Here is a 24311-nt window from a genome sequence, read left to right on the forward strand (position 1 = left end):
ACTTCCCACACATGGAAATGATAGCCTGTGGGCACCAGCTGTGCTAAGCAGAGTGAGGAGGAGGGGGAGAAGCGCTTCATGCTGGGTGTTTGAATCAGAGGCCATGGATTACAATTTGGCCTGTGTGTGGCTGTGGAGGGGCTTGGGGTTGGGGATTAAGTGAGTCATGTGAAGATCCAATTACTGGCTTTCTTGGAAAGCCAGGAGTTTAGGGAAGGAAGAGCTTCAGGGATTTGCAAGAAGAAAGAACTAAGAAGGGAAAATAGACTGCAGCACAGCAGAGCAGCAGCCACAGGCCCAGAGGAAGGGCAGCAGAGGATACGGCGGCAGACCAGGAAATCTCTAGGTCCTGGGCTGTCTCCTTTGTCCCTGTGCCTGAAGGCTTTGATGCCACCCCTACACAGAACTCTGATCACTCTTTCGTGGAGTGGCCCTGAGGATGAACTCCCCCTTCTATGAAAGACCAGAGGGGGCAAGGATGGGACAGCCGAAGAGACTGACATGATGGGACAGGGGGCACACCACTGGGATGTTCTGTGAGGGGCAGGGGGGAGGTCAGAACTGCCTCCAAGTTACCTCTTCATTTTCAGCAGCTACAGCTGCGGGCTTGGCCTGTGAGGCCAGACGACCATAGTCACTGGTCAGCTGGTTTGCGAGAGGGCCCAGCTCCTCAGGGCTGGTGTTTGACTTAGTTACCTGGTGATAGTGGAAAAAGGGGAGTTATGTCCAAACTCAACTCTCCAAGGGCAGTCCTCTTAAAACTCTCCCAAACTCACCATCTCCTGAACGGTAACAGCAATGGCCTTGGCTGTCCGCACCATAGTTGTCTGGTAATCCACAAAGGAACCTTCTGGTTCACCCATTGGTCCTTCATCTAGCTGAGGGAGGAGGATGAGGGAAGGGAAAAGATTGTTGGTCCCTGCCACTGGGCTCAGGGACCTGGCCTGCGGTCGGCTCTGTCCACAGGCACCCCGGGTCTCTCACCTGGTTGATGGCCTGCGTGATGGAGTCCACCATGCCGCCGACAACCCCAGCAGCACTGGCTGCCTCGTTGAGGGTGGTTATTAGGTCTTCCACGGCCTCTGTCATCATCTGCACGGCCTCCTCCAGGGCTTCCTGGGTGTGAGCTGCTTGCTGTGGGGCACAGTGAATGAGGGGGGGCCCCGCTGTTCCTGCATCTCCGACTTCTTATAGCAGCCGCCTCGCACCCTAGCCCTCAGTACCTTGGGGTTACCGCCAGCCTCCTTGGCTGTGTACAGCAACTGCAGGGCAGACTCGGCCAAGGTTTTAGTCTGGTCCAGGAGCGCCATCTGCTGTGGGTGGCTCAGGGTCTTGGAGGCAGCACCCACGGCAGCCAGGGTGAGTGGCTCAAAGTATTGGGCCATCTGGGACACCTGAGGCAGGGGGTTGGACTAGGGGTCAGCTGGGCCAAGTACCCTTGTTCATCCTGCCTCGGACTCCCCATTTGTCTCCCCAGATACCTTGTGTCCCAGCTGGGAGGCTTCAGCCCGGGCAGCACTGGCCAGCGGCTCAATAAGATGGGAGATCTCCTGCACCGCAGTGAGCATCTGGGTGTGCAGGGCCTGGGGAGGAAGTGAAATTTAGCCCTGACTATGACCTGTGATGGGACCCTCCAGTTGCACAGGACCCTACTCTTCTCATATCCAACTATCCCCCCAACCCCCGGCATGTTTCATACCCTCGATGTCTCTAGGAAGCCCACTCCCAGATCGCCCATCCTCCTTAAGCCTGTCAGCCCTCCTCCCAGACACACGCTTTCATAGGACCCTCTTCCCCCTTACCTCTTGAGAGATACCCTCACGGGGAGCAAGCTGCTGGCTGACTGCAGCGAGGGAAGCCTGGTCCAGGTCCCGCAGACAGCTGTTCAGAGCTGCAATGGCTGTCTCACACTCTAGCTGCCCTGGAGCCTTGTCCCTGCAGACACATCACAGGCTTCAGCACGAAGAACATCCCTTGAATACAAGGCTAGCCTACCTTTTCCCCTGCACCCACCAAATCTTGGCCAACAGGTGTCCTCTAACACTGTCCCATCTCATTGCACGTAAGTGCCCACCCCTCCATTCTGCCACAGCGTATGTCCCCCAGTCACACTGGTTCTCTACCTGACCCCCATACCTCATGCTTGTAATGAGCTTCTTGATAGAGTCGGAGACAGTACGGGAGTGGCCAGCCAACACTGACCAGCGCGGGGGGTCCCGGGGATTGACCGCCAGGGCCCGGGCTGTCTGGATTAGGCCCCCGGCACTCTCCAACATTGTCTTCGCAGAGATCACAATGGGTTCCATAGCAGCCCGGCCCTGGAGAGAAGGGAGGCAGGGAGGTGAGTCTCAAGACTCCAGGAAGATGAGGTGGCAGCCACCCCATCAGTTCTTCCTTCACATTGCCTCACCTCAGGGCTGATCTGGGCAGGAACACTGGAGAACTCAGGGTTGGATGCAAAGGCACTCAGATTGTCCACAGCCTCCAGCAGAGGGGCGGTTGCTGCTCGGCACTGGGCACGGTTCTCCTCTGTGAAGGCCCCATCTAGTGCCTGAAGTGGGAATGACACAGAGGCCCTCAGGACGGACTGTAGGCAAAGGCAGCGAAGCCCAGGTCTCCCTCCTGAGCTTAAAGGTTAAAGGGTGTGGGGAGAGGGTGGTGATGACCAGCGTGGATAGGAAAGGGCTTGGGCTCAGGCAGTGGGATTTGGTAGAAGGCCTCAGGGAGTGACAGGGAAGGTCAGGGGAGAGAAGACTAGACAGGTCGGGGAGAGGCTGAGAATTCAAACACTGGGAACCTTGATGGTCTTGACAAGATTGGCTGTGCTGTTGGCCACCTCCTTCGCTGATTGTACAAACTGGCGCTTGGCAGTAGGATTGGCAGTACGGGCAGAAGCCAGGCGGCAGCTGTTACACAGTGCAGAGGTGTGTTTGGCAACAATGGTGGCTGCAGAGAGCACCTGAGGAGACAGAATCGTGGAAGAGCTGTGATGAGGGCAGGAGGGAAGTGTTCACACCAGGGAGGAGCCCCTTTAGGTTGGGGTGGAGAGTAATACCCTTGGAAGTCTAATTAGGAAAGACAGAGTCACCTGAAAAGTCAAGGTTTGGGAGACAGAGATGCCCAAAGATAAGCAGGGTGTGGGGGGAAGGAAGGCGAAGGGCTGACACACTAATGGAGAAATCGTAACAGACTCAGTAGGAAAGTGATCTCAAACGTCCATACAGAAGTGGTGAGCTTGGCAGTAACTGAAGGAATGATGAGAAACATGCAGGAGAAGACAATTACCCAGAGAAGCTGCGTGTGGAAGGTCAGAGATGGGGCTCCGCTCTCTCCCCAACACGTCCCCCCTCCACGTGCCCTCTCCCCACAACAGGGCTGGTGCAGCCTGGCTCAGCAGCCCTTCCCAGACCTGCCCATGGTACCTGTACCCTGGAGTTACCTGGGCCTGGGTGCAGCCAGGCTCCCCCAGGCTCTGACAGGCCATCTGAATTGCCTGGTTTGCTCGGGCAAACTGTGTGGGCTCTACCAGCCCTTGCTGTCCAGCTTGGCTGTTGGGGTCAGAGACGCCAACCAGATATGCAGCCTGAGGAGAGAGGAAGTGGGGTGAAGAATAAGGAATATTCCTCAGGTGGGAATTAAATAGTGATGGTGGGGACAAAGGGCAGCAGAGGTAAGTTTAGTGGCCAGGGTTCTATGTGAGTGGAGGTGTATTAACCAGCTACAGTTACACTATAAAAAAAAAGGGAAAAAAACCCTTTCCTGTTCTGTTAAATGTGTTCAAACATTTCAGAAGATTAAAAAAGGAAAAAAGGAAAGCCACATAATAAAGTTTTTATCAAAATTCTATTTAGATGTGTATGCGTGTGTATGTTTGGTCTTAAGGTGAAAAATATTGCTTACTATAAGTAGCAGTGAAAAAAGTTTGAAAGCCACACATAAACACATATATACTGAAAGCCTCTTTTAGAGACAGTTTTAAAACTATGGGGATGGTTAACATTTACAGTATCTCCAGGCTTCTAGATTTGGAAAGGGGAAGGAATGGGTGTAACAGTTGCCCAAAATTTGTTTTGATTGGAGGACCATCATAAGGTTTGATTATTACTTCACCCAACATATGGTAGCTTTGCTTTTTCCTCTTCATGCTTTTCCAGAAATAAGTCAAACCATATAGAGCAGGCCACCCAACAGAACAGGGCAAAGGGAGGCAGGATGGGAAACTCTCAGATGAACTCTCATGCCAGTTTGTCTTAAGGATTCACATACTAAAGCAAAATACTCTCAGAGCTAATTGACTGTTTATAATTCATAATGTAGAAAAAAGCAAATTTAAGTGGTGACTCAAGTAATTGTAAATATAGTCCCTGGTACTAAAGTAAAAATTATGTGAAAATAATTTGCATACGTTAATCAGTATATAGCAAGAAAGCCAGGGCTGGAGAAGGCCCAGTGGTTGGACAGTGTAATCATAACCCAAAGCACCAGGGCTCAGGGGTGACAGCAATCAGAATTGTTGGTGTTCTACAACTGGTGACAAATATCTCCACTTTAGGAGGGGTTAAGAACTCCACTCTCCATAGAGTTGGCTTTGTAAGCATAACTTTTTTTTTTTTTTTTCCACATAACTTTTGACTGCTCTGCGTGTCAGGCTGTGAGGAGGAGGGGTAGGGAGGGCAGGGGAGTTCCAGGGACCATCTCAGGAGAATAACCTGTGCAGCTGCCTCGGTGAAGCCACAGAGCGCCTTGGAGGCTGTGGCGATGGCCTCCCCAAACTCTGGCAGATTTCCGTTCTTGGCATTTTGGGAGATGCCAGTCATGGCCTCACCCAGCACCTGAGGAACAGAGGGTATCAGGAGAGTCAGATCCTTCCTCAGAGGGGTAGGGCAGCCCCTAGTTAGTTTCCTCTTCCTGCCCTCTGCCCTCCTGGATTCCTGGCTACACCTACCTTTGAGTTTTCCATGACACTGTCCAGGCAGCCAAAGTAGGACATGTCATTGATGGGCTGGACTGGGTTCTCTAGGAGTTCCCGGACTGTCTGTGTAGGGCGGGGGTTGACGTGAGATCCGAGACATCCCTTCACCCCAAACCCAGAACACCTTCCTCAACCTCAACCCCATTTGGCCTGCCAGAGCCTACCTCCAATTCCCGCAGGGCATTGTCACACTCTTTCTGGCCTGGCGCCTGCTGGGTGCACATGGTGATGAGCTGGTTGATGCTGTCGGTCACTGCCCTGGGAGGAAAAGGAAGTCAAGTGAATGGGTGCCTAGGTCATCATTTCTGCATCCTGTACACATGGGAAGTCTCCAGCTGTTTCTCTTTTGTCTATAATTACTCCTAAGCCAGGGACTTCTCATGAAATTCCCCCTCCTCAATCTCTTCAACATTCTAGGGCTGGGCTTCCTAGCTTCTGCTTACCGGGCAGCTGCAGCCAGCTGACTCTTGAGGTTGGGGGAAGCAGGGTCTGTGGACAGGGCCTTAGCGGCCAGAAGAAGTTTGCTTGAAGACATGGAGATGCCCTTCAAGTTGGACACGACCTGGGCACGGTCCTCCTGGCTCTGTTGTAGGTGAGAAGGTCAACACATTGTCCGATCCTTTCTTATTTGTCTCTAAAAGGGGCCTCTGTCCCAGACACTCAAGTACTGCTAGAGACTGGGGAGGGGAGGGAGCCAGGGGCCGGACAGGACTCCATGGTCACACAGATGCCTCCAGTCTGACCCGTGAACTACACCCTGTGCCTCTTCATACCGGAGCCTGTCCTGCCATCTCCACGCCGGCTTCCAGGAAGGTGCTGAAGTCCTGTCCGAATCGACCCGAGGCTCGAGCCAGGTCCTGAGGGGTTCCCCGAGAGGCCTGTACCAGTTCTGTGGCTGCCTGATTCAGCCCAGCAGCGGCTTCATTCAGCCGGCTCTGAGCTTCTTGAAAAGTCCCAGTGCTGGGGGGAAGCTGCATGGTCAGAGGGGAAGTCAGGTGTAAGAATGGGAAAGGATGTGAGGGAGAGTCTGGTAAAGGAGGGCTGGTAGGTGTGCGCAGAGCCTGGGCTCAGTGAAGGGGGGTACATCTGGGAAGTTGGGGTCAAGGAGAGGTCCAGAAGTAGGAGGAGGAGCTTGGAATTCTTCATCCCCTAGGTTCCCCCCTCACCCCGCCCCTCTACCGAGTCACTTAGGAGTCGCTTGCTGGCATCTCCCACTGCTCTCAGGGCATTGTCCACATCGCGCTGGCCAGGCAGGCAGCTGACACAACGGTTCAGGGCCTGGGTCACTGCTTTGGCCACCTGAGGTAGGAAAGGAGATGGGGGTTGCCAAAACGGAAATAGTTGGGAGATCCCCTCCTCCACTCATGGGACATGGGAGCCTCTGAAAGTGAAAGCAGAAAGGGGGGGTGTTGTAGCTGAACAGGCTGCAGTCAGGGTATCAAGTGATGGTGTCCAAACTTCCCCAAATGTGGTGTTTAGCGCAGCCCCTTCCTCAGTCTAGCTGAGACGCTTATACTAAGACTGAGAGAAGGAAGGGTAGAATCCAGAGAGGAGCTGTCACTGCAGATGAGATTCTCTCCAGGCAGGGTGGGCCTTCTGCTGGGATCTGGGAGAGAGGGTGTAAGTGGCCCCGTCCCAATACCTGACCTGGGCAAGCCTCTGCTGGCTCTCAGGGTCCCCCGGATGGCCAGCTGCCTTTTTCGCCTCCTCGATGAGGCTGCTGGCCTTGTCCAGTACATCACTCGCTGTGTCGAGCACGATGGCTTGCACCGCAGGGTCTGATGTCAGGGCAGCTACACCCCTGGCAGCTTGGGCCAAGGACCGCAGCCCACCTGCCACATCTCGAGCTGCAATACCTGGGGTAGGAGACGAGGAGAGAGGAAGGAAGGGAGAAGGTACCCTCACCGTCAGGCCTTGATGCTGGCTGTTTCCTGTCAGCCCCATCCCTTACCCAGCTCCTATTCCCCCATCCTCCTCACCACATGCCCCATTCCTGGCCCTGCCCACGTACCTGCATAATTCTCATTGCCCTGGGCAACCTCTCCCAGGAGCTGGGCGATTGCGGAGCTCACTGCTTTGGTGCTGTTGCCCAGGTCCTGGGCACATTTCTCCATCTAGAGATGAAGGGGGAGACTCAGGGGCACAGATGCAGAAGGAATGGGGAAGATGGAACTTGAGAAGCTACTTGGGGACAGCTGGCAGTTTAAGTGATGTTCTGGGCAGCTCTGGGGCACAGGTGGGAAGGAAGACTTCAGGGTTTGAGTAAGAATGAGGTCTTATGAATACGTACTGTCTCCCCAGGTAGGGGTTTCAGCTTGCCATCTCGAGCTGCTGCCTTCACTTCCTGCAGGTCTCTCTCTAGATTCTGGACCACACTCAGAGCAGAATCCATCTCCAAAGGCCCACATGCTTCCTGAGCCTACAAAGATATGGGGTTTGAGGTGTAGGAGGTACAGCTGTATCTCACTGATGCCTCAGGTTGCACAGTTATCCACTTTAGGGTATTCTGCACAGATGCTCCATGACCCCAGGGCTCCACTCTCAACTTCCAAAGCAGCGAGTCAGCTCCCATACCTTCTGGGCAGCGGTACGGAGTTCAGCCAATGCGGTGCCAAGGTTTTTAGCACACTGACTCAGCTGCATGGCCGAAGCCTGGTCCTGAATTGTTGGCACGGAGGCCTTCGCAGCTGCCACCATCTTCCCACCTGGCTGTTGGGGAACAGGAGGGTAGATGAAGCGTATCTTATGCCCTCACTGGAGCTCAGTACTGGGGAAGAGGCTATTGGCAGAGAGTTAATCTGATTAAATATTAGAGGTCTTAGAAGAGTGGGAAGGGCCTGGGCTGAGACGTGGGCGGAGGATGCCTTGCCTGCAGGAAGCTCTGGCTGGCAGCAATGAGGGCTAGCTGAGCACTGGGACTGTCAGGCTGGGCTTGGCTCCCTCGGACGCCCTGCACCAGCAGTGGAATCTGCTCTGCCACAGCCTGTAGGTGAAAATGTTATAAGAGCCACTTCCCCACAGACTGGGGGAAAGTCCCCCTCCTCCCACACTTCCTCCCGCCCCCGTACACTTCCTGGAGTCTCACCTTGCAGCTCTGCACCAGCAGGGGCTGGGGACCAGCAGAGGCCTTGGGGGTGGAGGCTGCATGTTGGGCCGCAGCGATGGTCTGTGTAGCTGAGGCTGCAGCCTGCTTGGCTGCGTGCTTTAAGGACAGAATAGTGATGACCAGCCCCAGGCATTCCTGTACCCTGTCCCTGGCTTATCCTGCCCACACTATCCCTCAAAGAAATATTAACGGATGCTCTCTCCGCACGTCCTTCCCGGTTTCCTTCCTCCCACAGCACCTACACTGCTGTATTTCCCAGCCTCACCTCCAGGCGCTGCACGAGCTTTTTCTTGATGGCATTCTGCGCAGCTGCATTGGTCGCCATGCGGAGACCCTCAGCTGCCTCCCGCAGCCTCTGCTGCTGCTCCTCACTGTCAGGGTGGGCGGCTGCTCCCTGAGAGGTGGCGAGAGGGACAGTTATCACCCAGCATCCCTGTGGACCCTAAATAAGCTTTTCTCTGACCCCTCCAGACTCAGACTTATTTTCCTGAAGTCACTTCTATCCCCACTGGAAGGTAATCATGGCTGGGATGAGTTGCCTGAAATGGGCAAGTGGGGAGCCTCAGGAGGCCCTGGCTTCCCTTTGGGATGCTGAAATCCCTTCCTTAGGTGGAATTATTCCTGCTTCCCCTTTTTGGGGAAGAGGCCATGTTTCTTCTCCTACTCCCCAAAACATACCACCAACAAATGGGGGTGAGCAGGGCTCCCTGGGACAAGGAGGATGCAGTTTACAGCAGGGATCTCAGGGATACCAAAGCAGGGGCCCTGGTGACTCCTGCAAACTGAAGAGCCCCCAAGCCCAGGGGCATCTTCCTGACAGTCTTCTGCACCCTTACACCCCTATGGCCCATTGCTTTGTCTTTCTCTGTTCTGCTAGCAGCAGACCCCTGGAACTGAAAGCCTATGTGCTTTCACAGGAGACCAGGAAGCAGAGGGATCCAGGAAGCAGGCAAGTGGTGGCAGCAGAGTAGGGAAGAGGGAATAGCAGGCCTCGGACTTAGAAGAAGAAAAAGGTACAGTTTCCTGTCAGTGAGGACTCTGGGAGTCACACTGGCTGGAAGCCTGGCACCATCCACCACCGCCTAGGGGAGCATGTACTTCCTCAGTGCTCCTATGTTTGTTCTTCTGTATCTTCTGCTTTTCCTGAGTCCCTCCCATCAGACGAGGATGACCCATCTGGACCTTTCTGCTTCCCTGCAGGGCCCGGTCTGGGGGTCTGCACAGAAGGATCTGTACCTTGGCAGCCTCCACCATCTTGGCTGTGGCATCGGCCAGGATCTTGGCGGCGCTTAATAGCTTGCGGGAATTCTCCAGGTCACTCTCCCCCTCAGCATCAGCCTTGATGGCATTGACCAGGTCAGAGGTGGCTTGGGCTAGGATGCGGGCCTGTCGCACCATCTCACCTGGGAGCACAGGCACAGTCAGGGAAGGAAGCCAGAGACACTGAGGGTGTCAGGAGTTGGGGAAGACAAGGCAGACAGGGCTTGTGGGGACAGTAAGGAGACATGAAAGTTCTCTGAGTGATTTCCCTGGAGTTATTATTTTCTGAGTTTAGGCTCTCAGAAAGGAATAAATTTCCTGGTGGGCTTTGATGAAGGGAAAGACAGTCTCCAGTGGGTATTTTCAGCAGTCTTGAGAGGATGAGAATCTTTGTGAAGGATTTGGGGGGTGAGGGAGTGGGGTGGGCATGGCAGTCTCTTAATAATGCCTCTTTCCATCTATTTTTGTGTATACTTTGGTATGTTTTTTAAATGCACCAAAGAAGGCAGAGATTATATTCCTGCTTTGCAGATGGGGAACCAGAAGTTTCAGAGATTAAACACCCAGCATACTGGGCCTCGAGGAACCTCACTGGGGTTCTCTGTCTTCTTGAAAGGGTGGGGGCTGTCCTTACCAGCATCACCCATGGAGCTAAAGATGTTCTCGGTGACAGTGAGGATGGTGTCAGTGGCCTGGTCATAACGGCCAGCAGGCCCAGCCCCTGTGGCGTGGGCCCTCACATGCTGCAGCAGCTCATTCAGGGCCTGCGTGACGGCTGTGGCTGCCGCTCCTACCCCCCGCAACAGCTGCCCATCTTCTGTGGCTGCCTGGGAGGCGGACACACAGCCTTCCACGGCTTTGGCCACAAGTCGTCCGGCTTCCACCAGTTGCTCTTGGCAAACGGGGGAGCTGATTGTAGGTGCCACCACCTGTGGGCAAACTGAGTTTCAGAGATGTAGGCGAGAGAAATGAGTTGTGAGGTGAAGTGTTTGTGGCGTTCACAGTAGTTGTTAGGCTGCGGAGTGAGGCCTCCGGGGTCAAAGAAATGAAGTGAGAAGCTCTTGTGTCCGTGGTAGCAACACCACTCGGCACAGGCTGGAGAAGCTTTCGGGGCTCACCTTGGTACAGGCCACCAGCTGGGAGGTGGACAGGGCACACTGTGTTGCTGCAGCAATAACCTGGGTCTGAAGCCCCGAGTCCTCGGTCCGCTGGGCCACACTCTTGGCCTTGAGGACCAGGGCAGCTGCAGCACTTGCCACGGCCTTGGCTAGTTGCATGAGCACGTCCTGTGAGAAAACAGCAGTCAGCATGGCCTGGAATCGGGATTGGGCCTGGGATCCATGGACCCTTCTCGGACGCATAAGCTGTTTCATTATTCCCACTGACTCCAATCACAGAGCAGTATGTACAGAGCAACCAGAACCTACCCCAAGCCCCTGCCTCGAGCACCGAGTAGGACAGAACCTACACCGAGGAACAAACCCACACCAAGAGAAACAGAGCCTACACCAAAGGGAGAAATGCGTGAGGCGGATACACTCGGACCGCGCTGGGGAGGGAGGGCAGCGCTGTTACAATGGGATGGAGGGAGGAGGTACCTCTTGGGGTCCCGCCTACCCCCTCAGCTTCTTTTCTCCATTTCTTCTCAATCTTGGTTGGAAACAGTCACCCTGGAGTCTTGAGAACAAGTCCCTGTACTACTCTCCACAACCCCATTTTCTCAAGTCCTGCCTGTGGCTGCCTCCCCAGCTCCTGGCATGTTCTGCTCCCCCAGGGGGACAGGGGAGGGGGCAGAAGCGAGTGTATGCGGCTCAGAGAGAACAAAGCTGGGAAGGCCCAGGCCAGAGGCCGTTACCGTGGGGGGATCGGGGGGAGATCGAACCCCAGCCCCTCTGGGTGCACATATCTGTGTAGGAAATCCAGGATGACAAGTCAGCTGAGGAAACTGAGGGATCAAGATGCCCTCAAGTTAGGGTGAGGGCTACATATGGGGAAGACAGAGAAAGAGGACAGGCAGCTAAAAAATATCACCAATAAGGGCCAAGGGTAAACTAGTTGGTTAAGTTTGGATTCAGGGTTTCTGAATTCTCATCCCCAAAAAAGGGACTAGAGGTTCCCAGTGTCATCTCCTGGAAACAGAGGTTCAGGATGGTCTGAGGGGTCAATTTATAGTAGCAGGACTAGGAGCTGGATTCAGGATCAGAGACTACCTCCTAGAAACTGGGGTTCTGGGGGTTGGGTAAGTCACCAACCTGGAAGTGGGGGTCAGTATCGCTTTCCCCAATTTGCTGCAACAGCTCCCCACTGGCCTGGCCCACGTTCCCAGCTGCTTGCAGCAGGTTCTGACGGGGCTGTGGAGAGTGGACACCAGTCAGAAGCTGCCCAGTCCCTACCCATGGGTCCTACATGCCCGTGGGTCTCACACTCCCATCACGCAACTTGGACTGGCCTCTCCTCCTTGGGCTTGAACCCGCTCTCCTCCCTAGTGCCAGCCCCATGGGCCCTGACCTCAGCGCTGGCCGGCTGGGCACTGCGCAGCAGTTCTGACACTGCCCCCGCCAGGCCCTTGGCTGCCTGCAGCAGGGGCCGGCCACTGCTGCCCTCGTCCTCCAGCAGGGCAGCCAGAAGCTTCACGCCGCGGGACATCTCCGTCAGGTTGGAGGAGATTGTGGTGACTGCACAGCCAACTGCAGTATAGTCTGTCTCTGCAGGGTCCCCTGGGGGAGGAGGAGGAAGAGGAGCAAGTGTGAGGGACAGAGCAGGCTAGACGGGGGGCTGGGAGGAGCACAGTCATAGGCAGTTAGTCACACACATGTCCTGAGTGAGACGTACACACACAGTCCCTTCCATGAGTCAAGGTGCAGTCACACTGAGCGTCACACTCATGCTTGCACACGCTCACCTTCCGCTTCCCCCACATGCCCCCAAAGTTTGGCATCGGCCTACCTGCTGTCAGGTTCACCACGGAGGCAGTACCAGCTGTGATGGCGTCTACCTGGGAGTGGATTTCATGCTTTGATTCATCCATCTTGTTCTTACGCCAGGCCTTCGAGGCCTGAGAGAAAGAGAAACAAACCTCAGGGTCCCTTCTGCTCCAGTCAACCCAACCCTGTTCCATGGAGTCCCAGCTGCAGTACTGTCGGCCTGTCCTCCATCCCATACTCACAGCATCCTGGCCCAGAGGGGGCAGAGTGTCAAAGTCATCCAGAGTGGCCTGGGCAGCCTGCACAGCCTGCATGCTGGAGTTGATAGTTCCAGTGAGCGCCTGCTGGGCTGACGTCTACCAGACAGAGGAGGAACAGGGAACACTTAGAGGAAAGAGAAGGTAAAAGAGAGCCTGGGCCCAAGGAGCAGAATACACACAGGGACATGGGAAAAGACTGCCAACTCCTGGCTAGGCCCAGCCGAGTGGGGGCCATGGGGGCGCTCTTACCAGAGGAGGCATGTGTCCTCGGTGCATCTGGCCACTGGTAATCTGCTGCTGGGCAGGTGGCATGCTGCCCACCTGGAAATTCTCAGGACCAGAGGCTCCAGAGCGCATGATGGCAGGCAGGGCCACGGAGCCGTGCTCCACCTTCCCCACCCGGTTATACTGCTGCTGAAGGACCGTTGACCTAGAGAGGGGACGTATTGGGAGCACTCCAAGGACTGCCTCCTCCTGTCCCCTTCCCTCCCTGCTCTACCACCTCTGCAGGCCCTGTGGTCTGGGGGTGCGTGAGGTCACATTACAGCCTGCGACTAGGTAAAGAACCATCCTGAGGACTCCCCACCCCTCACACTCCTTGGAGTCATGCCTTGCCTTCCCTGCCCCAGAGGGATGAGGTCAGCCCAGCTCTACTTCCTACTTTTTGGGGGAGACCGAGTCCTCCAGCATAGTAGACTCCTCATCTCCCTCCAGTCCAAAGTGATCCTTGCTTTTTTTCTGTAGGGAGAAAAAAAGAACAAGAGTTAAAGAAGAGGGAAGTGGAAAACAGCCTCTTCTTTCCCCAGTCAGCCACTCTCCAGAACCTGGATTCCCATTTCTAAAGGATTGGCTTGGGGAGAAGGAGAAGGCGAGGCAGGCAGTGCTCACCTTCTTAAGGATGATATCGATGTAGCCAGCAATGAGCTGTGCAATCTGCTCCCCCTCGGTCGTCTGTACTGAGTAGTAGCCATCCTGGTAGTCCCCAAAATCCTAGGGGGACAAGGTGGGGGTTCAGTGGGAAAGCCTGAATCCACCCAGGACAGAAAAGGGCGGGGTGGGTGCCCAAGGCTGGGCTGATGAGGGTGGCCTCCCACGCCAAGGAAGAAGTCTACCTTTCTTCAATCTCCTAATTCTTTATTTTTCTTGAAGGGAAATACTTTATTTTCAAGCAGTGATCTTTATGCTACACAGTTTCAAATAAGCCATTTAGGAAATCTCTCTTCTCTCACCCTGATAATAAAATTGGAAGGACATATTTTTCATTAATGATCACAGTTGAGGATTAGCATTAGTATCCAAAAGGGGAAACCACCTTTACAGATTTCTCTTTCTCAGTGGGGCACTTCCTCAAGGTGGGATCAGTTTTCAATTTATAAAACCAAAACACAAAGCCAGAGGGGGGAACTACCATAAGTAGCTGCTGCTGAAAGAGGGGAGGCTTATTTTTCTTTCTATCTCTTTTTTCCTTCCCTCTCCCCAAGATTCCTGTGATCTCAGCTTGCTGGTTAGTTTTGTTCTGTTGATTTTAAAGAATGTTTCATTTAAGTTACCCTCATTCTCCAGGAGAAAATTTCTCCTCTATTCTAACCTCCAGGTTCCTGCAATAGTTCCAAAGTTCTCCTTTTTACTGGAGCCACATTCAGCGCACCTACCCGTGGAGGAGGGGAAGACCTCTGCAGCTGCCCTGTCTCAAAACTCCAAAGCCCTTTCTCCCTGAGCACCCCCCGCTCACCAGGGTGAAGCTCTTGGGAGAGGCAGCCCAGCGTTTGATGTTTGTGAGGTTCCATTCCTGGATCACCTCTTTGGTCTTCTCATCCACTCGCATCACACACTCCTTAGTGATGCCCAGAAGCCTGGGCACCAGCTTGTTTTTTCCTTTCATCTTTTCCTGTGAGGTAGAGGCCGTCGCTGGTGTTACTGGTCAGGGGATCAGATCTAGACCACAGAGGGGTGCTGAGATGGGCAGGAGAGCTAAACCAGGGTGTGTCTCTGGATGGACCTAGGACAAGGCCATGCTAGGATAAAGGGAAAGGGAGGGAAAACGCAGGATAGGGAGGGGAGTGGTGGTGGAGGACTGACAACCAGGCAAGTTTTCACAAGGAAGAGAATGGGACTCATCGGGAACGATGGGAAATGTGACCAAGGGCAGGGTCAGAGACCTTCGGAGAGGAAAGGGAAAGAGCGGAAATAAGAGAGGGCAGGGAAAAGGGTCCATGACTCACCTTAACCAGGAAGAAGGAGACGCCGTACGTCTTGAGGGAACGGGCTAGCTTCACGTAGCGTACCTTGGCCTCGATCTCACTCATCTGTCCACAGTTCTTGTGTGCCTTCAAATATGAAATGGGTAAAGGTTTGGCAAAATGTGGGAAGAATGATATCAAAGACGAAGAGTTAAGATGGGATGTCAACTATAATGGGAGAATATTACGGGAACATGGAAAGGTTAGGGAGTGCAGGCTATGAGAAATGAGAGGGTGCCGGGACGGGGCTGACAAGGGCTCTGCAGAAGCAAGGATTCAAGAAGCGAGGGATGTAGTTAAGGAACTTGCAGACATTCTGGAGACATGAATGGACAGGTAGGAAGTGGAAGGTCAAATAGAAGGCCTCTTGGGCTGAGGATTCAGAGTGGGGATAACACCTTCCGTTTGTACAAAGATATACCCCTCACAGTGATTTCAGGTGTGCTATCTCATTTGACCCCCTATCAACCCTACGCAGTGCAGGTATCATTATCCCATGTTAGAGATAAAGAGAAGAAAACAAGAATATTGAACTGAATTCCACAGCATATGCAGTGATGCAGCTGAGACTAGAAGCCCAGGTCTTCTGCTTTCTTGGCACAGGAGAGGTGGGGGAACAGCCTGGCAGGCAGAAGCGGGGTAGGGGTGACAGTGAGGGGGCGGGGTCCATTTAGTCAGCAGGATTAAACAACAAAGTTCCCGGGTCATCCCAAACACCTGCCCCTATCCCCATTCACCTGGAAGATTTTACGCTCTCCCTTCTGCTTCACATACTCCTTGGGCAGGAAGTCCTTCAGGCTACACCAGAAAAGGGAGGGTCAGCATGTAGCGGACAGCATCAGGGACATGTGGGCCATGGACTGTGGGTCTAGGGGGTGAGGAAGTGTCTAGGACAGTGTTACACAGTGTTATCTTTGGGGAGAAGGAAGACTCAAGGAAACAGAGCCTGGAATGCCCTGTAATCAAGATGACTTAGCATTTGCTCTTGAATGCAGCCTGTGTCTCTCCCTGCAGGGAAACAGACTGAGGGAACTTGACTTGGAGGCTCATTCCCTGAGGAAAAAAGGGTCTCGAGCACGATTTCAGGGAACCAAGATCAGAAGGAGCTCACTAGAGGGACAACCATGCTTGTAAGAAGCTGAGAAAGCCACACCAAACTCTACGTATTCTGAGAAATACCAGTGGATGAGACCTGTGAGATTTTTGAGATCTGATGTTCCCTGTGATGAAAATGGACCCTGTTTCCCTCTGGCTACCATGGTAAAATTCTTCAGAGAATCTCAAAAAAATTAAATGCTTATTTCAGAGGTAGGGGGCAGGAGCAGGGAATCTGAAAGACATTGATATTCCACATGGGGCCAGGGAGGAGACAAATGGATGATGGACACTGAAAAGGTACCCATGTGGGTCAGACCCTGGTACCTTGAAAGAGGAAATAAGGGAAGGCCTGGGATGGAGACAGGCCCTCTGGGGTCACAATGGGAGGGAGTCCTGAGCCCTGACAGGGCACAGAATGGGGGTCACTCACTCAAGGAAGCCGGCTTTGTGCTTCTGCTCATTGTGGGGCCCAAACTGGATCTGGCATTGGAAGCCAGCAAATTCACAGGCCTTGTCGAAGGAGACAGGGTGGGAGCCATTCAGGATGTCGTCTCGTGCCTTGGGAGCACAGCGAAAGAAGGCCAGTGTTGTGGGGGGTGCAGGGATACTCCTCAGTGTGCTTCTGCCCCTCCTCACCCCCCTCACCCCAGGCAAGTCCTTTGCACACCTGCACATAAAGAAGGTTAAGCTGGACAGGGTCCCGGGAGTCCACATTCTGGTCTGAGTAGAAGAACTTCCTCCGGAGCAGAAGCGTCTCGTGCTCCTCCACTCCCTGTTCCCTCAGTGTCCGGCCATGGTCCAGCCAGTTCACTGGGACACAGAGAGTCCCCTCAGTGTCAAACCCCCCCACCCCGGCCCCTGCGCCATCTAGCCTCTGGCTTTTTGTTTATTTCCCACCTTCTCTCACTAATATGTAAGTTCCGTGAGTGTACGGTTTTATTACTGATGCACCCCAGTGTTTGCCAGTGCCTGGTAAAAGCAAGCGCTCTACAAATAATGCACAAACTGCTGCCCCTGCCACCCTAATTGTTTCTAATGCCCTCTCCTGTTCATTTCTGCTTACACTCATCATCTGTGTGCAATTTCTGCTTCAGTTTCTCCATCTTCTTTTCATCTCGCAGCAGTGTCTTGTCCTTTCGTAAGGTCCCTGTCACCTCCTCCTTTTTCTCCTCCATGAGCTCTCGAACCAGAGAGTATTCATCATGGTTGGTGATGCCTGGGGTAGAGGGGTGGATGGGTTGGCAGCATCCCAGACACCGCACTCACTTCCTCTGGCAGAGCTTGGGCCTCCCTGCCAAGCCTTCAGCCCTGCCAGCCCCTTACCAATGCGGGCACAGATGGTCATGAGCATGTCGGTGACAGTCTTAGAGTCATCTACCATGACAGTCTTCACAGTGCCGTCCAGCATACGGATCTTCAAGGGCCTCTGTTTCTTCCTGTACTCCATGGTGTCCTGTTGGGGCAAGAATAGAAGGTAGGGGCCCACTTTAAACTAAAGCTATTACTTCCCTTTTAAGCAGCCACAAGGGAGAAAAGTAGATTACTAAAAGGAAGACTATGGTGGCTCACTTGAAAGCTACGACTGCCTGGAGTGGAAAGAAAGCATGGGAGAGGTCAGAGACAACAGATGTGGGTGCTGAAAACAGGAGGAGGAAGGGGGGAAGTGACGGGAGAAGATGTTGGTGGTCCTTGATGAAGTGATACTCACCCCATTTCGGAGCATGTAGTAATCCAAAGCTTTCCCGGCCTCCAGCCATATACCCTTTTTGGGGTCATCATCTGACAGAAATAGCCCAAAGTCGCTGGCTGAAAGAGAGGATGGATCATCTCAGACTTATAGGGGCCCTAATGTGGCTGAGTGGCTGTACCATTACCCCTTATTATTTCCCCAGTGGCCCTGGGCCTAAAGGGGAGAGAGGGAACCAAGAAGCACAGACCTGAGGGATGAGTAGCCTTGGGGGACAACAGGGTGATTTCCCAAGGCCAAAAGCCTGGGGATGAGAAAGGACCAAGGAACTCCCGCCCCAGCCACCTGGGCAGTCTGACTCACGGGGGCCAGCCAGGGCCTCTGGGATCCGCTCACGGATGATGCGACAGGCGTCGTACACCATGGTGGACGGCTCGAACTGCATCGTCTTCACCACATTCCCAATGCTGATCTTCAGCGAAAGTGCAACCATGGTGGCAGCTTCTCCTCTCCAGCCTGGCTACACCTGGTCCGTGGCATCGGGGCATTAGAATACACCCTCACTGGAGGAGATGGGCCCCCCCCAGATGGAGCCCCAGGAAAGGGATCCACCAAAGCAGGTAAGAATGAGGTTGTTTTTGTTTTATTTAATAATTTCAAAGAGTGAAAGACGAGTTTTATCAAGAGGACCAGTCCTAACTATCTAAGACATCTGAAGGAGAGGCTGGTCTGCAAGGTACAAAAGCAGGTCTGAAACACAGTGTTACCTGAGGACACTGCCCTGCTCCCAGCACTGGAACATGTGCCTCCCTTCTTTCTTCCAAGTGTTTCTTTCTTACCCCTTGGGTCCCTGCTCATCTCCTTTCTCAGCCCTGCCTCTGCCCTGTTTTCATCTTTCCTCATTCAGTCTTTTTCTCTTTTTGTCTCTTACTAAGTCCTGCTGGCTTCTCTCTGTCTGGGATTTCTAGAGCTCTGCCCTGACTCATATGACCTTCCCTCTTACACAAGGCACAAGCCTCTTTTTCTGCAGAATGAAGACGTTATATTAGATAATCCCCAAGGGCTCTTGAGGCCTGCAAACACTGAACACTGACTCTAGCTAGTCTGGCAGGGAGGCCAAATACTGACTGTTCAAGCCATCCAGGCTCACTTGTCTCCACTTTCCTCTAACCTGACATGCTGGGGGCCTCCCAGAGGAGCTTGGCCCTTATTTGGCTTCCCCAGCAGTCAAGCTAGAATTATGATTTTCTAATGCACGAGGATCTCAGAAATAGTCTAGTCAACTTTTCAATTTTGCAGAAGGGGAATCAGACCGGGTGTGGTGTGTGTGTGTTTCAAGGCAGGTCAGAGAAGACCCCAGTCCTTCTAACACAGTCTTTGTTCCTTCTGAGTCACCAAGTTAGTACTAAGTCCTCACCGTTAACTCTTATGCTCTCTCCTCTTCAGTAAGTCCTTCGCAAACCTTGCCCTCTATCTCAGCTGCCTCCGCTGATAGTATTTTCAGAGCAGCCAGGGATACTAGTACCACACAGCCCTCCCTCCACCCTCCCCCACCCTCCAGCACCACTCAGTGGAGGCAGCAGGTGGCGCACAGTGCACAAGACAAGTCTGCCCGGCAGCTGATGATGTGACCCGGCTCCATACAGGGATTGGTGCCCCTGACCTAAGAGCATGAGCAAATCCAGACTGCCCAGTCCCCTCTAGGCAAACTGCTAGCCCTGAGGGGGGAAAAGCAGGACTAGGGGTAAGGTTGGAAGCAGAGACGGGGATGTTAGGAAACAGAAGGCAGTTGAAAACCAGGGAAGTTTCGAAGGAGTGTGTTTTGGGAGGATGAAGAGATTAGAAGTGATTGAAAATCTAGGTAGAAAGAGACAGGAGGCAGATGAGGGAAAGGTCTGGATCAGGGGTCTGATACACCATTTCCAACCTTATAAATAACCTAGAGTCTCAAAAATTAAGAAACCACTTGCCCTCTATCTTTACTCCCAGCACCCCCAGTGACAAGTCTCTGTCCCCCTCCCCATTCCTGGGGCATTTCTCCCAATAGCTGGACAGACCTGGCTGTCGGGTCGCTGGTAGGCTGGAGGGTCTGCGAAGCTGAGGGCACAATGAAAAGATCTGGCACCCTAAGCTGAAACTGCATGTCTCCCCCCATTTCCTGTGGACATATGGACACCCCCTTCTTCCTCAAGCACGGAAACCTCTGGTGAGACCCCGATAAGGGAGTTGAGTCATGGCCACCCTCACTTTCAGCTTGGCCCTGAGTGGACATCCACATGGCTACAAGAGAGTGGGGGAGGAGAGGGGACTGAGGAGTGAATTGGGTGTAACTATAGAACAGAATCAGGCCCCTGAAGTATGGTGAGAAGCTAGGCAATTCCTGTTCTGGCCTGAGAATTTTGCTCCCCTTTCCATCATGTTTTATGGAACAGCAACAATGCCCCCCCATGTCCCCCTCCCAGAGAACTCCTCCTCCCTCAAGACATTCCTGAGATGCATTCCAGAAGAGTTGGGCAATTGGAGGGGGGGGAATGGAGGACAGGAGGTCAAATCCCAGCAAGGAATGGAATGTAAGTGTACTGGGGGTAAGGAATTAGGGGTTCATAGAGAATATAGTCCGAGCAGATACCTACAAAGGGAGCTGCAGAAAGATAGGGAGTTACAGAGAGGAACAAAGGAGAGAGAAAGCTGAAGATAGAGTCAGATAGTAAGAGGGTTGGGGGAGTAACGCTCACTCTGTTACCAAATTTGGCCTCTGAGTCTGTAACCGCGGGGAGTGGGGGAGGGTTGTGGGTGAGACTGACATATCCGGCCTCAGGCTGCTGGAGGCTCATTTAGGGCTGGACTGGGCAGCTGAAGGGCTGGACCTGACTTCCCCCAACACAGTCCTTCCCCACCTACATCCTTACACATGCATTCTCCCTAAATGTACCCCAGCTTATGCACAGAGCTCTTTCCTCCAAAAGTACTTGCAGTGTCTCTACATACACATGATCTCAAACACACAGCCCCTACACGGATCCATCACAACCACGTTATCTTCCTGAAAAGACTATCCCGTGTACACAGCTTCCCCATAAATACCTCTATTGGCAAACACACAAAACATTTGGCCCTAACATCTCTCCTCCCATTACTATCCAGTGAGTACTTTTGAGGGCCTATTGTGGGGAAGGCCCTTGGCCAAACTCTCAGTGGCTGGGAACGAAGAAGAGCCCTAGCCTCTGCCCTCAAGGGGCTCCCTGCCCTCCAGGGGCTCCCAGTCAACAGAGTGGATAAACCACTATAGAGTTATGACAGAGGCAGGATGTGGTGGTTAAGAGGCAAGCGGTACGTGCTCATGGGAGAGATCCCTTTAGTTTAGGGAAAGGGGACTAAAATGTCTCCATGCAAAGTGTCATTTGAAGTTAGGATTTTTAAAAATAAAGATAATAAAAAAGAACAATAATCTGTCTTTTACTGACTATACGTCAAAGGCTTAGTGTACATTTTTCATTTAATCCTTATAACCCTGCAAGTTAGGTGTCGTTATTTCCATTTTTCCAGATTAGGAAACTGAGGCTCAACGAAGTTAAACACTTATTCAAGTACTTGTCCAAAGTCACATAGCTAATAAGTTGTGAAGCCAGGATCCGAACCCAGGTTTCTCTGACTCCAAAGCCCAAGCTCTCTCCACTGTGCCAGCCAGCCAGCCGCCAGTCAGCCAGAGATGAGTCAAGGGCAGCATTCCAGGCAGACAGAAGTGCATAAGCAAAGGTGGAGAAGCAGGAAATCATGGAAGAGCATTCAGGGAAGTGAGTAGGCAGGCTGGTTGAAGCACAGAGTACCTGCAAGTGAGCAGCGATGAGGAAGTCAAGGTTAGGATGGGACGGTAGGAGAGGACTCGAGGAGTATGCAGAATTTCACCATCCGGAGGGCAACAGGAGGCCAAGGGGGGCTTTGGGCAGGGAAAGGACATAACCAGAACTAGCCTGTAGGAAAATAACTCTGGCAGCTACCTTGGAGATTGCATTAGTACAAGTGAGAGGTAATGAAGGTGGAGTTAGAACAGTGAAAAGGAGAGTGTCTCTCATTAGAAATTTTAAGAGGTAGAACTGACAAGACCTGATGATAGTCTGTCCTGTCATCCCTCAGGAACCAGGGCCCAAAGTCAGGGTGGGGTCCCATAGCTTCCAGTCATTAGCAGCCATTCAGAGTGGCTAGAGCAGCTTGAGTTTAGGTAAGAAACTGGGAAGAGGGGGAAAGAAAGGATCAGGTGTTGCTGAGAATGTGAAGATGAGGCTGTGGTTAGGGGGTGTGGTCAGTAACCAAGTAGGTGCACAAGGGATAGGGTTAATGACTGTATCAGGCTGGAAATGGGGAAGACAGTGTAGAGAAAGGCTGGGGAAGATAACAGTAGGAAAAATACAGATATAATTAGTCACTGGATGGGGCCGGAGAAAGAGGAAGAATAATTATGTGCACAGTGGCTAAGACAGGGAATGACAGAGTGAGGTCAGAGGCCAGGTTAGGCTGCAGGAGGTTGTGAAGAGATGGGGCTGTGGTCAGTGGCTAAATTAGACTGGGATGGCGGGGAGGAGACTGAAGGGATATTAGCAGTGTCTAAGTAAAGATGGAGTTGAGGGGGATGGGATGCAGCCAGAGGCTGGATCAAGCTGGGGAGGGGATAGTGTTGCGGTCAGTGCCAGGGTCAGGCTGGGAGTGAAATGGGGGCGTGGTCAGTGGCCTGGCTGGGCGTGGGATCAGCAAGACCCAGTTTCCTCTTTGGTTCTCATTTCCTCTTTTCTGTTTGGGGGTGGGGGAAGGGGATCTATAACTGGATCAAGAAATTAAGGAGGTTTAGAATCAGGGAATGGCACATAGCAGGGACCTCAGGGACTTGGAAGTTGTGGTGGGCTAGGGGTGGGGTATTCAGCAGATGACCAGAATGTATGCAGGTGAATGAGCAGGTGAAAATGGTGAGTGCTTTAAAATGATGGGAAAGCTCAGATTTGTGCGAGGTTAAATTAAGACGGCATGTGTGGATTAAGGGGTGGGAAGGGAGGTAGAATTGAGGCTGAGAACGAATGGTTTAAGGTGAACAGCATGGGAGAGCCAAATGCAAGGAAAGTAGTATGTAAGGGGTGAGGCAGGGAGGGTGTGCAATGCAGGGCCAGGGAGGAGAGTTGGAGAAGAGGGCTTAATTTCTAGGGAATGAGGGAAATAGGAGGCAGCAGGGCTGAATTTTCAGAGGATTAAGCCATCCCACTTTCGTATGGCAACAGTGTTTCCTTGGTCAGCTTCCCCTTAATCACCAGTCCCTTCTCCCCTAGGCAGTCCTCCACTTATGACTAGGCCATGTATACCTCCCCAGTCCCTAACCCTTTCCCACCTCCTATCTGGTAAACAGCGTGGTCCAAGAGCCCCTGCCCCTCAACTGTGGTGGCCACAGCAAGAGCCTTGGCCTTAGAGAATAGAAGGAAGAAGCTGGAATCCCAGATGTCCGCAATTCTATCTGAAGCTCAGAACCCTAGCCTGAAATTAGTTTGTCATTTCTCTGGGCCACAAAAGCCCCCGTGACTACGCAGGAATAACATTCCTCACAAAACAAGGGCATCTACCTATTGCTAATGTGTTAAACTTTACCTGCCCAAGATCAACTACCCTGACCTCAACTACAACCGCTAAAACTGTCCCTAATTCCTAATATTAACCCCGATCCTAATTTGTCTCCTGATTCCCAGTACTGGCTTTGACATTTATCCCTTTCCTAGCAGACACTTGTATCGAATCCCTGACCCCTAATTTTGATCTAATTTTACCTTTAGCACCAAATCTCGACCTTAATCCTAAATCTTGACCCCCTAAACCTAAATAATGCTCATTTGTCACTTGATTCCTGATTCACCTCTTCACTGTTTATCCCTAATACTAGCTATGCCAACGTTCTCTAATCCTTAAAACTGGACTTCTAACCTAATTCCTGTTGCTGATCCTTAACCTGACCCTGAACTCTCTGACTTATGTTGGCCATCCTAGAAAAGAAAGTAATGCCCTCAATCCAAACTTCACCTACACAAAACAAACCTGACTCACACTAATAACTCTAAAGTTTAACCCCAGCTTTATAACTCCTAAAGTTAACCTTAACTGCTAAAATAACTCCACCTAATTCCCAACTCACCCAATTCGTTTCTACCCACATAACCGCTATCAGCTAACCTCAAAGCCGATCCCCGCCCTGCCACCCCACTTTTCACCCTCCCCCAAACCTATCTCAGATAGAGGACGGCTCCGAGGAAGGGTCTGGCTCCCGCAAAACGGCCTATGTAACTCCGAGCCCCAGCCGAGATACACTGGACGCTGACCTCTCCAACAGGACCCGAAGCAGGAGACGCAGTAGAGTCAGGGGCCCCGCCCGCCCGCCCGCCTCCCGGGCCTGGCCTCGCAGCCCCACCCTGAAGCCCCAGCTCGGCCCGGTCCGGCCTACCTGCGCTGCCCGGCTCTGTGCCCCGCCCGCCGGCCGCTAACCCGCTGCTTCTCCGGGTGGCTCTGGGGCTACGGCCTCGCCCTCCCTTCGACACTCTCTCGGCCACTTCCGTCCCGGGAACGTCCCCCACCCGCGGGCGGCGCCCTGGGCCGGCGCTCTATGGTCGCGGGGACTGCAGGAAGCTACTCTGGCCCCAGCTCTCGATGCTCGTGAGCCCGCCGCCCACCGGCAGCCCCTCCCCGGCAGGAAGCGAGGGTGCGGCGCAATCCGGAGAAAACGTTCGAACTGCGCCCGA

At 53.1% G+C, this 24311-nt stretch overlaps 1 protein-coding gene across 1 annotated transcript in view; it reads right to left on the reverse strand.

Moving 5' to 3' along the window:
• The window catches only part of TLN1 (talin 1), a 30988-nt gene extending 6691 nt beyond the window's left edge, over positions 1 to 24297 (reverse strand). Inside the window, exons 1-43 of the mRNA XM_031449992.1 lie at positions 24017 to 24297; positions 17911 to 18073; positions 17569 to 17666; positions 17184 to 17313; positions 16924 to 17076; positions 16528 to 16670; positions 16291 to 16418; positions 15500 to 15560; positions 14745 to 14849; positions 14255 to 14410; positions 13411 to 13512; positions 13184 to 13260; positions 12772 to 12952; positions 12505 to 12618; positions 12285 to 12393; positions 11847 to 12055; positions 11591 to 11689; positions 10457 to 10624; positions 9973 to 10267; positions 9315 to 9481; positions 8344 to 8472; positions 8058 to 8174; positions 7842 to 7955; positions 7547 to 7681; positions 7263 to 7391; positions 6984 to 7086; positions 6620 to 6828; positions 6152 to 6271; positions 5746 to 5943; positions 5416 to 5555; positions 5137 to 5230; positions 4946 to 5035; positions 4710 to 4832; positions 3440 to 3583; positions 2798 to 2959; positions 2411 to 2551; positions 2137 to 2318; positions 1803 to 1935; positions 1482 to 1583; positions 1224 to 1394; positions 985 to 1134; positions 777 to 878; positions 577 to 696 (exon numbers count right to left, since the gene is read on the reverse strand). Of these exons, the coding sequence (XP_031305852.1) occupies positions 577 to 696; positions 777 to 878; positions 985 to 1134; positions 1224 to 1394; positions 1482 to 1583; positions 1803 to 1935; positions 2137 to 2318; positions 2411 to 2551; positions 2798 to 2959; positions 3440 to 3583; positions 4710 to 4832; positions 4946 to 5035; positions 5137 to 5230; positions 5416 to 5555; positions 5746 to 5943; positions 6152 to 6271; positions 6620 to 6828; positions 6984 to 7086; positions 7263 to 7391; positions 7547 to 7681; positions 7842 to 7955; positions 8058 to 8174; positions 8344 to 8472; positions 9315 to 9481; positions 9973 to 10267; positions 10457 to 10624; positions 11591 to 11689; positions 11847 to 12055; positions 12285 to 12393; positions 12505 to 12618; positions 12772 to 12952; positions 13184 to 13260; positions 13411 to 13512; positions 14255 to 14410; positions 14745 to 14849; positions 15500 to 15560; positions 16291 to 16418; positions 16528 to 16670; positions 16924 to 17076; positions 17184 to 17313; positions 17569 to 17666; positions 17911 to 18040 (5733 nt within the window). The 5' untranslated portion in view covers positions 18041 to 18073; positions 24017 to 24297. The remainder of the gene's footprint in view (positions 1 to 576; positions 697 to 776; positions 879 to 984; positions 1135 to 1223; positions 1395 to 1481; positions 1584 to 1802; positions 1936 to 2136; positions 2319 to 2410; positions 2552 to 2797; positions 2960 to 3439; positions 3584 to 4709; positions 4833 to 4945; positions 5036 to 5136; positions 5231 to 5415; positions 5556 to 5745; positions 5944 to 6151; positions 6272 to 6619; positions 6829 to 6983; positions 7087 to 7262; positions 7392 to 7546; positions 7682 to 7841; positions 7956 to 8057; positions 8175 to 8343; positions 8473 to 9314; positions 9482 to 9972; positions 10268 to 10456; positions 10625 to 11590; positions 11690 to 11846; positions 12056 to 12284; positions 12394 to 12504; positions 12619 to 12771; positions 12953 to 13183; positions 13261 to 13410; positions 13513 to 14254; positions 14411 to 14744; positions 14850 to 15499; positions 15561 to 16290; positions 16419 to 16527; positions 16671 to 16923; positions 17077 to 17183; positions 17314 to 17568; positions 17667 to 17910; positions 18074 to 24016) is intronic.
• Between the last annotated feature and the right edge of the window lie 14 nt (positions 24298 to 24311).

This window comes from Camelus dromedarius, chromosome 10 (genome assembly GCF_036321535.1).
Source record: "Camelus dromedarius isolate mCamDro1 chromosome 10, mCamDro1.pat, whole genome shotgun sequence".
NCBI classification, from domain to species: Eukaryota; Metazoa; Chordata; class Mammalia; order Artiodactyla; family Camelidae; genus Camelus; species Camelus dromedarius.